General features: G+C 47.8%; 1 protein-coding gene across 2 annotated transcripts in view; it reads left to right on the plus strand.

Annotated features, from left to right (window-relative positions):
- The window catches only part of CLPTM1 (CLPTM1 regulator of GABA type A receptor forward trafficking), a 409,252-nt gene that overhangs the window by 255,269 nt on the left and 139,292 nt on the right, over nucleotides 1-14,691 (plus strand). For both annotated transcript variants that reach the window (XM_085625718.1, XM_085625717.1), the window contains exon 10: nucleotides 13,760-13,950. In XM_085625718.1, the coding sequence (XP_085481844.1) occupies nucleotides 13,760-13,950 (191 nt within the window). The remainder of the gene's footprint in view (nucleotides 1-13,759; nucleotides 13,951-14,691) is intronic.

Here is a 14,691-nt window from a genome sequence, read left to right on the forward strand (position 1 = left end):
CTGCTCTGGGTACTATCAAGGGCTACCTTTCTGCTCTTTCAGCCTTTCTTAGGCTGCCTGATCAGCCCTCTCTTTTCAAGTCCCCAGTTGTCAATAGATTTCTCAAAGGCATTACTCATCTTTTCCCTCCTATTCCTTTTGTGATGCCTCACTGGGACTTCAACCTTATTCTCACATACTTGATGTGCGCTCCCTTTGAGCCTCTTCATAACTGTCCTTTGCGGTTATTAACTTTGAAAACTGTCTTCCTGGTGGCCATCACCTCCGCTCTGCGGGAGAGTGAGCTCCAGGCTCTTTCCTGCAAACCTCCTTTCCTGGCGATTCATCCGGACAATGTTGTGCTTAGACCGCGTCCCTCCATTCTACCTCTGCCTTTCATCTCGGGCAAACTGTCACTCTGCCCACTTTCTTTCCGCCTCCGCACTCTTCAAGAGAAGAGGAGAGGCTTCACCGTCTGTACCCAAAACGTGCGCTTTCGTTATATCTCAACTGCACACAACAGTTCCGGGTGGATGACCAGCACTTTGTTGGCTACGTGGGCGCCAAGAAAAGCTGGGCTGTGCACAAGCAAACTATCTCCTGGTGGGTTGTCTTGTGCATTAAAGCTGGTTACTCTGTCTAAAAAGGAACCTCTGGTTGGGCTACGCACCCATTCTACCATGGTGACAGCAGCTACTACAGCATTTGGGCGGGGTGTACCCCTGCAAGACATCTGTCAGGCGACCACTTGGACCTCGTTGCATACTTTCACTAAGCACTATTCCCTTGACAGTCCGGTCCGGAGAGGCGGTATCTTTGGCCGTTCGGTTCTCCGTGACTTTCTGGTGTAATCTCACTTCGCAGACCCACCACCGGGGTTGGTATTGCTTGGGTATGTATTCTAAGGTAAGGAATCTATCACTAATGTGTCTCTTTCAGATGCATAAGTTACTTACTTGTGTAATAATATATCTGTAAGAGACATTAGTTAGCGATAGATTCCTTACTGCCCGCCCGTCCTCCCCGTTCTGCGAACTGTTCTCTATGGTTCAGGTCATCCCTTTTAGGGCCCTAGTTCTATTGCACCAGTAGTCTGTCTCTGGCATGGCTCTGCGCTCCTGATGCGGAAAAGTTGTGCACAGAACTGCTGTGGGCGCGTCTAAGTAGCTCAGTTGACGTCATCTTAGCAGCTATGACGCCAGCGACGTAAGCTGAGCCGCGCGACGACGCCTACCGACGCGCAGGGGTACTGCTAACGAAAACATTCCAGATCCAGTCTGACGCATCGGGATATTCTAAGGTAAGGAATCTATCACTAACTAATGTCTCTTACAGATATATCGTTACACAAGTAAGTAACTTGCGCGTTTGAGGCATATGAGCTGTAGATCATATGCTATGCATAGATCGTCATCTAGTGTTGGGTCCGGATGTTTGTACTTGGTTTTTCTTCGAAGAAGCCTTTCCAGTCATGAGGTAGGTGACTCCTCCTTTCGGTGATAGTGCGCATGGGCATCAACTCCATTGTTAGATGGTTTTTTTGCCATTGGGTTCGGATGCATATTGTTGCTCTCCGGTTCGACACTGTTCCCTCGGCACGCAAGATACTCATCCTCGACGGTATTATTTTTGATCACGTCTCCCTTTCTATCGCATATCGGAATTACTTAAAGTAATCTTTGAAACGGAAACGTGGTGGAAGGCCTTCGGGCCTACCCACGTCTGGTCGACCTGCAGTCGATGGAAAGAACTCCGTTTAAATTCTGCCCTTGGTGTCATGCGAAACACCCGTGCACCGACTCACACAAAATGTGTAACATGTGTTTGTCCCCCGAACACCGAGAACAAGACTGCGACGTATGCTAGGCTTTCCGCTCCAAGAAAACACTTCACGATCGTCTGGGTCAATGGCGTGACATGCAGAGCCAGCACATAAGCTCCATTCCGGACATCTTCGTTCAACAGTTGGACGAAGAAGCCGGTGATGCCATGGGAACAGGGGAGGACCAGGAGCCGGTCGACATAGAGGATTTCGAATCCGACCAAGAGGAGGACATCCCACATGGTCAGCGTACCGTGAGTAAAGCTCCCCCCCTCATCCCAAGTGACACTTACAATTAAAAAGAAGGCTCCGGTCCAACCCGGGCCCTCGGTCCCCGGTCAGCATCGAGACCACGCTTCTGACACCCCGCTCTGTGACTCGGCACCAAAGCATGCCAAAAAACCTTCCTGTTCCGAAAAGACTCCCTCCAAACCAAGTTCGAAGCCTAAACCTTTGTGGTCGAAACACAAGTCCGGCACTGACCCCCACCATTTGGCCCCAAAAAAATCATCTGATCCGAAAACATCAACGGTTTCGCTTTGGCACCGAAAAGTTCGGCGCTGAAACAGAGAGAAGTGCAGAAAACTACAAAGCCCAGTTTCGATGCCCCAATTGAAAAACCGAATCCGAAACAAAAACTATTGTATATCCATCCACAGACTGGCCATATCTCCACTAAAGTGGCTGCGAAAAGTAGGACTGATGTAGAAGAAGAATATCACATCCCTTTAAAGAAGAGATCTGTTGGAACTAACCCTTCCCCCTCCTCCTTCCCTCCACCTATTCTTCCTTCATCACCACCTTCTCCCTCAGATTCAAGCAATTTCACCTGAACATTCTCCACCACATACACCTGACAACCAGTATAATGGGGTTGATGATCAGGATAGGGATGATGATCAGCCGTTACAAGACTCTGGGGACGATTATAGCACCAATTCGTCCACAGGCAATGATCCCGACCTGTGCCCTACCAAACCCTCTCCACCAGATGATAATGTAGGCTACATTGATTTACTAGGTAGGTCTGCCAACTATTGTGTGGTGCAGCTTACATAAAGAGCCATTGGAAGAGGATTTCCTCTTTGAAACCCTCACTACCACACAAAAGTCATCACATACACTACCCATCTTTAAAGGGATGATCCGGCATGTAGATGACATTTTTAATGATCCAGTCAGGGCTCGCATTCTTACCCCTAGAGTTGGTAAAAGTACAAGCTAACAACATCAGACCCAGTATATACAAGGGGACAATTGCCGCTAGACTCTGTGGTTGTGTCAAATGCAAGGAAAAGAGCCAACTCACAAACAGGAGAGGCTCCACCTCCTGATAAGGAATCCAAACTTATTGACGCTTCAGGGAAAAGGGTAGCTTCTTAAGCAGCCAATTTCTGGTGTGTCTCCAACACTCAGGCACTGTTAGCGCGATACGACTGTGTGCATTGGGATGAAATGCAACAACTGATCCAATATTTACTCCCGGAACACAAATCAAAAGCACAAGATCTGGTTCATGAAGGCCAACTTATTGCTAACAATCAAATAAGATGTTCTCTAGATGCTGCAGACACTGCTGCTAGAGCAATAAACACTAGTGTCCTCTTAAGAAGGCACTCATGGCTCCGTGTATCTGGTTTTAATGAGGTTCAACCCTTCATTTTAAATACCCTATTCGATAAGGAACATCTTTTTGGCCAAGCGGTAGACTCTTCACTTGAGAAAATGAAGAAAGATACTGAGGTAGCCAAATGGGCGCCCTTCAGTCCACACAGGGTCGTGCTTCCTTTTGACGCTCTTTTTACAGAACAGGCTACAAAAATACCTCATCAGAAGCAACCTCTACCTATAAGGCCAATAACCAACCCTCTCCATCTAAAGGTTGTCAGGGGAGGTTACAGGGGTAACAACGGCAATGGCAGGGGACGGGGTTCAAACACACGCTACTCCCCCGCCAACACAAAGCAGTGACTTACGTTCACTTCCCCCGGCCACTTAACACCTGTCGGGGAAAGACTGTCAGAATTTCTACCAATCTGGCAATCAATAACAGACAATTGGGTACTCTAAATTATCCATTGTGGTTACTGCCTGGAATTTAACAACACGCCTCCAAATATTCCACCAAGGCCCCACAAACTTATCAGCAGACCATCTAGACCTCCTCAAACAGGAGGTTCAGTCTCTACTTCTAAAAGAGGCTATAGAGCCTGTGTCACCCCATCATCATGGGTCGGGCGTATACTCTTTTATTTCCTCATTCCCAAGAAAGACTGTTCTTTCAGACCAATTTTAGATCTCCGAGAACTCAACCGGTACATTCAGTCAGACCATTTCCACATGGTGACACTTCAACAGGTACTTCCTCTACTACAGAAAAACGACTTTCTATCTACTCTAGATCTAAAAGACTCCTATTTTCATATACCAGTTAACCCTGCGCATTGCAAATTCCTTAGGTTTGTAGTAGCAGGTCAACACTACCAGTTCATGGGACTCCCATTCGGTGTGACCACCGCCCCCAGAATTTTCACAAAGTGTCTGACGGTAATAGCTGCTCACCTAAGGAGACAAAGCATCCACATCTTCCCATACTTAGACGATTGGCTCATCAAAGCAAACACCTACCAACAATGTCTGCAGCACATTTTCAAGACAATTCGGCTACTGCATCAACTAGGTTTCACAATCAATGTGCCAAAGTCACATCTCTAACCAACCAATACAAAGGACTACCTAGGAACCACAATAGACACTCGAAGAACTCTCACTTTTCCCAGCTCAGCCAGAATTCGAAATATTTAGGCTTTAGTTCTCCATTTCCAACCCAACCATTGGATTCCAGCTCGAACTTACATGCAGCTTCTAGGAATGATGTCATCCTGCATCATGATTGTTCCCCATGCCAGACTGCACATGCATCCACTTCAAGGATGCCAGTCAGTGGAACCAGTCTCAAGGTTTAATAACCGATCTAGTGTTGGTAAGCGGCCGTACTCATCGCCCTCTGCAGTGGTGGAACACACAAAATGTATCACAAGGATGGCCGTTCCTTGACCCGGTTCCACAGATAGTACTGACAGCGGACACGTCCCTCACTGGCTGGGGAGCTAATCTACAACAGCATACAGTGCAAGGCTTGTGGAGCCAATAACAGAAGTTGCTCCACATCAATCCCCTAGAGCTGCTTGCAACATTCCTAGCACTCAAGGCATTTCAAACTCGCCTAGAAAGCAAAGCTGTGCTAATTTGTACAGACAACATGACGGCCACGTATTGCATACAAAAACAGGGGGGGGGGGGGGCACACTCCAACTGTCCAGCTTGGTACAAGACATATGGAGGTGGGCCATTAACCGCAAAATGTATCTCCTAGCGGAACATCTCCCAAGAGTCAACAACCAGATTGCAGATCTCCTCAGCAGGCAGAGACCGCAAATACACGAATGGGAACTCCACCCTCCGGTCCGTCTTCCATACTTTCAACGTTGGGGGAGTCCCTCACATAGACCTGTTCGCCACGCACCAAAGCGCAAAATGCCCAAACTTCGGGTCCAGGTATCCACACCCATTGTCCAAAGGCAATGCACTGTGGATAAGCTGGTCAGGGATATTTGCTTACGCTTTTTCACCTCTCCCACTCATTCCATAGGTGGCTCGGAAACTCAAACAAGCGTCCCTGACACTAATCCTAGTTGCTCCCACATGGGCACAGCAACCGTGGTTCACAACCCTATTGGAACTCTCACTAGTTCCTCCCCAAAAATTACGTCTTACATCCAATCTTCTCACACAGAGCCATGGAGACATAAGACGTCCGGGCCTCAGTCAACTCTATCTGGCTTCTGAAGTCTTAGAGTTTGGCTATCTTACCAGACTGCATGAAGATTATCAAAGAGGCTAGACGTCCTACTACAAGAGCCTGCTATGCAGTGAAGTGGAAGCAGGTTTGTAATATACTGTAATAACAACCACATCAACCCGCTTGATGCTTCTGTACAAAACATATGTTATTTGCTGCATCTACAATGGTCCAATTTAGCGTACACTTCCATACGATTACACCTGGCTGGAATAGCTGCATACCGCCAGAAAAGGCAGCAGCTATCTCTTTTTAGAATGCCTGTTCTCAAAGCCTTTATGGAGGGACTCACGAGTCATTCCCCAGAGATGTCCACCTGCTCCAGAATGGAATCTCAACATTGTTCTCACCAGACTAATGGGTCCACCCTTTGAGCCATTGCACAAATGTGAACTGCAGTTTCTCACATGGAAAACTGCTTTCCTCGTGGCTATCACATCACTCAGACAAGTGGGTGAGCTTCAGGCATTAACTATAGAAGAACCCTTTTTACAAATGCACCAAAATAAAGTGGTTCTTCGGACTAATCCTAAATTCCTTCCTATAGTCAATTCTGATTTTCACATCATTCAATCTCTTGAGTTACCCGTGTTCTTCCCTCAACCAGATTCAGTGGCAGAACGTGCCCTACACACATTAGATGTAAAGAGAGCATTGCTGTATTACATAGAAAGGACAAACCTTTCCGTAACACAAGTCAACTTTTTGTCGCTTTTGCTCCACCACACAAAGGCAATCCCATATCAAAATCAGAAATTGCAAGGTGGATAGTGAAGTGCATTTAAATATGCTATGCAAAACAACGCTTACAGATCGCCCTAGAGAACACAATACACGCAAACTGGGGGCTTCTATGGCATTCCTAGGAAATATACCCATAGGTGATGTATGCAAAGCTGCAACATGATCTACACCTCACACATTCACAAAACACTATTGTGTAGATGTGTTAGCAAAGACAATAAGCTAGAGTGGACCAGGCAGTTTTATGTACACTATTTCAGGCCACTGCAACAGAAACAGGTTAGCCAAAGCTTTGGGAGATGACTGCTATATAGTCTATGCATAGCATATGATCTGCAGCTCATTTGCCTCAAACGGATAAAGTTACTTACCCAGTATACATCTGTTCTTGGCTTGTAGAGCTGTAGTCATATGCGTCCACCCACCTAACCGGGTATCTGTTGCAGTAACCTCTTACTTAGATACATGCATTCACGAACATCTCCTTTTACTACTCCTACTATCTCCATTACCCCAGTATTGGAACTTTCATAGATTCTCATGCTTTGTATCATTACCCGTCGTCAGAATGGGAGCCTCGGTAAATAAAAAATATATCATAACCGTAGAAACAAAAGAGAAAATAGGCTTAGGCCTAATCTCATTTTGTAGCATATCACCCTCTTTGTGTAAAAGAGCCCAAACTTTTGCCAGGACCAATCAGCACAGCCTCACCCTTTGGAACCTTCCTGAAAGAGCTCAGAGCCTCAGATTTTTCTACCGCACGTTGTGCTAGGGAGTGTCCACTGAGTTCAGCTCAGTTTTCTCAATTTGTTCTTTCAGAAATCTATATTTTAACATCTATAGTGACATTATGTCAGAAAAGGAAAAGAAAGCCTTATTCAGGCCCTGTGCTTCTTGTGGAAAGAAGAGACTTTTCATTGAGGATAAGCATGAGAGTTGTATTTACTGCTTATACCCTGAACACGAGGCCACAGACTGCAAGATTTGTCGGACCTTATCTACTAAGACTTTGCGGGACAGAGAGGGTCGATTGCTGACATGGCTGCAAAAGCTGAAGACCAGGAAGGAGGTTCTCTCTTCAGATGAGGAGGATTCGATTTCTGGCACCTCCTCCAGGAGATCAAAGAAGAGGGGTAGGTCATCTCCCTCCATCTCTGCGGAACCCCCTGTCAAAGCCCCTCACGGGATCTCTGAAAGGTCTGAGGAGGCTGGTCCCATGAAATCTCCTCACGGAAGGGAAAAGGAGAGGCAGGGACAGGCTGCTGGTGTGGACACAGCCTCTAGGGATAAAAAGGAGGTTTCCATATCTTCTCCGTCCCAAAAGGAAAAGCCTGCTAAGAAACACTCTGCAGGAACTCCACAGATGCCTCCGGTGAAGAAACAGCGTCCGTCGACGGTGATTAAAGCAGGTACGTCGACGACGATTTCCACGGTAAAAGCTGTTTCCTTGGTTTCGTCGACGGGACCGTCGACGATGTCTGCTCCTGTTTCATCGTCTACGATAGCTTCATTCTCGTCGTCGACGACGGTTTCCATGAAGCTCCTGTCGACGGCAGTCTCGACGACGAAGACCACGACGACGATGACTGCGACGTCGTCGTCGATGCTGATGACGACGAGTTCGTCGACGAGACCATCGACGGTTGTCCCGTCGACGACGAAGAAAGCTCCGTCGACGAGCTTGCCGTCGACGAAGAAAAAGGCTCAGTCGATGATCCTACCGTCGACGACGATTCAAGCATAGTCGACGACCTCATTGTCGACGACGATTCACACTCCGACGAAGACTGCCGTGCCGTCGACTATTTCATCGTCTATTTTAGTCGACGCTTGGGATTCCTTCGACGACGACTCCGTCGACGGGTCAAATTACTGGATTTTCAATACAGAGGTTGAAAATTACACCGGACATGACATCACCTAGGCGGGTTACGCCTTTACCACCATCTATGCTACTAGATGAGTCAGAGGAGGAGGATGAGGTTGAGCAGTATGGGGATGCCTTCAGTCCCTCAGATCTGCATGTAAAGCAGCAAGAGACTGATACTGAGGAGTATTATGGACCAGATGAGCAGGAGGAACAACAATATGTCCAGCAGGAAGTACGTCCTCGCACTTTGAGACAGGACATGATAGCTTTACCAGTTGCTCTGGTTACGGACTTGCAGATGATGTTGCAGGACTACAAAGCTCGATTTCCATCACACCCTGACGTTCCACCAGTGCATCCATCTACATCAGTGGTTCCGCGAGGGCCGTCAGTGGACTTGCCACCTCTCCCTAAAGACATACCGCGTACCTCACCAGTGGTGGTACCAGTAGTAGTTCCTCAGACTTCGTATCCGGAACCTACCAATGAAGATACACAGGATGTTGATACGGATGAAGAGGATGAGGGGCACGTGGTCCCACTCACTGACCCAGGGGATCCGGATGTGGATCCTGATGACACTGGAATGCAAGATCCGGATGCTGCAGGACGGGACACGAACGTGTCGCCTCCGGCAGATATTGGGGGGGTTCCATAATCTTATGGAGCGTGCATCCAAAAGATTTGGTCTGCCTCTCACAGTGGAACAGTCGGACTGTTTTCTATATGACTTTAAGGCATAATACAAGAAGTCTGTCAGGTCAATTCCCATCATTGAGCATGTGTGGGATGAGGGAATCAAGATTATGCAGAACCCGGCTACTGTTATCCCGGTTCTTCCCCGGCTGGAGAAGAAATACAAGGCCCCTGAGGGCAGTCCTGCATGTCTTCTTGGACAACCAAAGCCTGACTCTGTGATATCTCAGGCCGCACAGAGCAAGTCCAAGAATCCTTCAACACCTTTGACTACGCCTCCGGATAAGGATGGCAGGAGGCTGGACAATGTAGGGAAGAGATTTTCCACCATGGCCAGTTTGTTGGTTCGGGCAGCAAATTCATTAGCCATTCTAGGCAGGTACGACCGCCAGATGTGGTGCGACATGGAGCCGTTTATGGATCTACTACCAGACTAGTCAGGAGGAGGCCAAGCAAGTGCTCATGGAAGGAGAGAGATGTTCCTCTGAGGTCATTGACTGTGCTATGGACATAGCCTCTACCGCTTTCAGGGCTTTGGCAGGGTCAGCGGTCTTGCGCCGTCAAGGCTGGTTAAAAGCAACCTGGTTCCGTCAGGAGGTCCAAAATAAGATCCTGGACCTTCCATTTGACGGGGAAATGCTTTTTGGCAAGCATGTCGATGAGGCCCTGCAAAGCATCAAGAAGGACACGGACACGGCAAAGTCCTTAGGATCCTTAAATTATCGGAAGGTTCCATTCAGAGGGGCTTGTGGACGAGGGTTTACTTCTTACAAAGGCAACCAGCGTCCGTATTCAACGTAGTCAGGACAATCGTACAAGGCTCAGTACTGGAACCAACACCAAGGTCAATCGGCGTCTTTCTCTCGTCAGTCCCAGAGAGGACGTCAGAATCGTCCGGGACGAGACAATGCCAAGAGGCAATAGCAGCCTCCTGGCTCTGACTACTGTTCCTCCCCTACCAAGGACACCGGTTGGGGGCAGGATCTCCTATTGTCTGGACAGCTGGGTCCTTATAACATCGGACCAGTGGGTTTTGAATATTGTTCAGAGTGGCCATATGTTGGAATTCCAAGATCTTCCTCCAACGAGAGCTCCGGATGCCCGTCCCTCAAAACATCTCCGACTGTTACATCTCGAAGCCCACCAACTATTCATCAAGGGGGCGATAGAACCGGTACCTCTTTCGCAGAGGGGCAAGGGTTTCTATTCCAGGTTCTTCCTGGTTCGGAAGACGGAAGATACGTGGCGTCCTATACTAGACCTAAGGGAGCTCAACACCTATCATCAAGCTCTCCTTCAGGATGGTCACTCTCCAGGATATTCTCAGTCTACTGAATCCGGGCGATTTTTTGGCGTCCCTGGATTTAGAGGATGCGTACTTCCACGTTCCAATCCACCCAGCTCACAGGCAATATCTACGCTTCACAGTAGGCAAGAGCCATTTCCAGTTCAAAGTGCTTCCGTTTGGCCTTCGGTCTGCCCCTCGGATATTCACGAAGATGCTGGCACCAGTCGCTGCTTTTCTCAGAAAGCAGTCGCTAGAAGTGTTCCCATACTTGGACGACTGGCTTGTCAAGGCTCCATCGCTCAAGGCGACTTCTCAAGCCGTTTCAACTTGCATTCAATTGTTCGCCCACTTGGGTCTTCAGCTCAACAGGTCCAAGTCGGCGCTGATAGCCTCCAGGTCGCAAAGGTTCCTGGGAGCTATTCTGGACACGACGCTATGCACCGCTTGGCCGTCGGAGGAGCGTCAACGCAAGCTGATCGCCTCCGCTCGTCAAGTGCTGCAGAGGAAATATTTGTCGGTTCGCCTGTACAAGTCCTTACTCGGATCGATATCATCCTGCATACCATTAATACCGCATTGCAGGCTTCATATGCGTCCTCTGCAGGAGGAGTTAGACAAACAATGGCGCCAGGCAGAAGGGTTATTCAACGACAAGGTGTGGGTAACACCAGGTATGCGCAAGGCCTGAGAATGGTGGCTGGTAAAGGAGAACATCGCAGTAGGATTAACATTCCGGACTCCACCGTCTCCTATGGTGGTGACCACAGATGCCTCCTTAGAAGGCTGGGGAGCGGTACTCCAGGAGCTTCAAATCAGCGGTCACTGGAGTCCAGCAGAGAGCCTAAACCACATCAACCTCTTGGAGCTGATGGCCATTCGCTTAGCCTTGCTGGCGTTCCTTCCCAGAATTCAGAATCGTGCAGTGCTGGTCCAGACGGACATTACGACGGCCATGCATTACATCAACAAGCAAGGGGGAACAAGATCGCGAACTCTGTCCAAGGAAGCTCAGACGATCTGGGATTTTGCGATTTCTCACAAGATCAACCTACAAGCCGAGCACCTAGCAGGGTGCCTCAACATCACGGCAGATGCTATGAGTCGTCAGACGGAGGTGACTCACAAGTGGGAATTAGACCAAGCCACGCTGGAGGGAGTGTTCGAGGTATGGGGTACTCCGACCATAGACCTCTTTGCGTCCCCGGAGAACGCCAAATTTTACGCAAGCAAGGTTCCCCATCGAGGATCTCTGGGGAATGCCCTTTCGATTGCTTGGTTCGGCGCATTTTGCTACGCTTTTCCGCCAATTCCCCTCATTCCTTGAGTTCTCAGGAAGGTCAAGGCGGAACCGTGCAAGATGATTCTCATTGCTCCAGCGTGGGCCCGGCATTTCTGGTTCACGGAACTCCTGCTTCTCTCCCAGGATCGCCCAAATCGCTTGCCTCTGATTCCATCTCTGTTGTCGCTGGATCAGGGACAGGTGCTCCATCCGGATCCGAAGTCACTACACTTGACAGCGTGGCTCCTGAATACAGAGAATTCCGTCATCTGAATCTCTCCACGGAGTGCAGGGATGTGTTGTCTCCGGCGCGGGCGCCAAGCACTAATAAGACTTACAGGGCAAAATGGAAGAGGTTTTGTCTGTGGTGCCAGAGGAATAAACTCCATCCTTATAAATCCCTGCCACATCAGGTTTTACCTTACATCCTGTCGCTGGCTAAATCAGGTCTGGCGCACTCTTCGGTCAAGGTACATCTGGCTGCCATATCGCGTTTTGACGAAAAACATCGGGGCCATCTCTATGGTCCGCGAGGATTGTAAAACAGTTCCTTAAAGGGTTGTTTCGGATGTATCCTCCGGTCCGAGCACCTCCACCGATCTGGCAACTCAACCTAGTACTGGCTCAGCTCATGAAAGCACCCTTTGAGCCAATTCACAGGGCGGACTTGAAGTTCCTCTCATGGAAGCTAGCCCTCCTCTTAGCGTTGACATCGGCTAGGAGGGTTAGTGATCTCCAGGCTCTGTCCATAGTAGAGCCATTTCTTCAGTTCAAAAAGGATGTACTAATATTGAGAACCAACCCAAAATTCATCCCGAAGGTGCCTTCGGATTTTCATCTGAATGAACCCTTAATTTTGAATTCCTTTTTTCCATGTCCTTCTACCCAGGCGGAACGAACATTGCATTCTTTGGATGTCCAGAGATGTCTGAAATTCTATCTCGAGCGCACACCATCTTTCAGGAAGTCTACACAGTTATTTGTTTCTTACAGTGCACCACGGAAGGGATTGCCTCTCGCTAAGAGTGGCATTTCCCGCTGGATCTCCAGTGCAATTCAATTCTGTCATCAGGCTGCGGGCAAACCTTTGGACAGAAGGGCCCGTGCTCATTCTACAAGAGCGATGGCGTCTTCAGTGGCTCTTTTTGCTGGAGTTGCTATCAAAGACATTTGCAGGGCAGCGACGTGGAGCAGTGTACACACCTTCACGAAACACTACTGCCTGGAATCGGTGGGACGAGATGACGCTGCTGTTGGTCAAGCAGTCCTCAGGAATCTTTTTCATTGAGGTGACCTTTCCCTACAATCCCTCCATCCTGGTAAGCACATTTGGTTCAGTGATAATTGTTTTTTCTTGATTACCATGCACTAGTTTTTTACTGTAAACTGAGATGGTTATGTAAGGCCAAGTGCCTACCAACATGTGCTTTTGTGATTTACTGCTAACTATTCTGATACAAAAGCATGAGAATCTATGAAAGTTCCAATACTGGGGTAAGAAAACAAGTTACTTGCCTGTAACTTTGGTTCCCCAGTATTGGTAACTTTCATAGATTCTCATGCGCCCACCCACCTCCCCTGGGAAAGCTCTGCCAGTTTACTAAGGTAGTGGCTGTTTGCACAACGGCTACGAAAATCTGAGGCTCTGAGCTCTCTCAGGAAGGTTCCAAAGGGTGAGGCTGTGCTGATTGGTCCTGGCAAAAGTTTGGGCTCTTTTACACAAAGAGGGTGATATGCTACAAAATGAGATGAGGCCTAAGCCTATTTTCTCTTTTGTTTCTATGGTTGATATATTTTTTATTTACCGAGGCTCCCATTCCGACGACGGGGAATGATACAAAGCATGAGAATCTATGAAAGTTACCAATACTGGGGAACCAAAGTTACAGGTAAGTAACTTGTTTTCTTATCACCCTCTGCGGAAAAACAATCTAAGAATGGAGTCGATGCCCATGCGCACTATCAGCGAAAGGAGGATTCACCTACCTCGTGACTGGAAAGACTTCTCCGAAGAAAAGCAAAGTGCAAACATCTGGATTCAACACTAGATGGAGATCTATGCATAGCATATGACTCTACAGCTATATATGCCAGGAACAGATGGCTAAGTAGCATTTTCTTTTCTGATGCAGACTCCTGTAAAGAATGGTAGGGGACAAATTGTTGGTTACATGATGTATGATTTTTATCTAAGACTGTCTTTTTAATTATTGCAGATATCCAGTTCTGGAACAGCCGGCAGTCTCTTGAAGGTCTCTCTGTGCGCTCTGTTATTTTTGGGGTTTTTCAGTCACTTGTGGTCCTTCTCTACATCCTGGACAATGAGACCAACTTTGTAGTCCAGGTCAGCGTTTTCATAGGTTTGCTCATTGACTTCTGGAAGATCACCAAAGTTATGGATGTCAAGGTAAGTCTACTTCTGCAGACTAGTAAGGATCTGTTTCCATGTTTTTCTATTTTCTTTGGTTTGATTCAGTCTATACCATTCCAAAGATTGTTACTTCATCTGCAGTAGAAAATGTTTCCCAGGACTTTCTCTATTTTTCTCTACCCACACCACTCTCTGCAGGCACTTGGACGCAGAATTGGTCCTGTTTAGTAGTGTGTTTCCAGTCCTTGCTTACTGAACAACTAACAGGGCAATCATTGCTTTTAGAACTGTTGCAGACTCCTTATTCTTGTACATTTGTGGTGTTTTAGCCCAGTTACAGAAGCTTCCAGGCACCAGACTATAGTGAGATTTCTTCCTGGACAGTGACTTGTGGACATTCTTTGCCAACTTTCTTGATCGTTTTGTATACGAAATCGAAAGATACATCCATGATGGGCCATGGGGGCGCGACTCATGGTGCGCTCTACTCTACTGAACATGCAAAGTTGCCTCACTAACAACCTCCTCATGCTGAATACCAAAAAAACTGAATTCATTCTCATTTTGCCACCGAGCCACACACCAAAGCTAGACCTATGGTTAAAACACATAACCTCCTTTGATTGTGTCCCCCTCATCATTGACTCAGCAAAATCCCTAGGAATCACCGTAGACACACATCTGAATATGCAGTCGCACATCTCTATTGCCACCAAGGGTGCTAATCACAAGTTTAGTACATTAAGGAAACTCAAACCCTTCCTCCCTCAGGCTGAT

The sequence above is a fragment of the Triturus cristatus genome, chromosome 9, assembly GCF_964204655.1.
Source record: "Triturus cristatus chromosome 9, aTriCri1.1, whole genome shotgun sequence".
Lineage (NCBI taxonomy): Eukaryota > Metazoa > Chordata > Amphibia > Caudata > Salamandridae > Triturus > Triturus cristatus.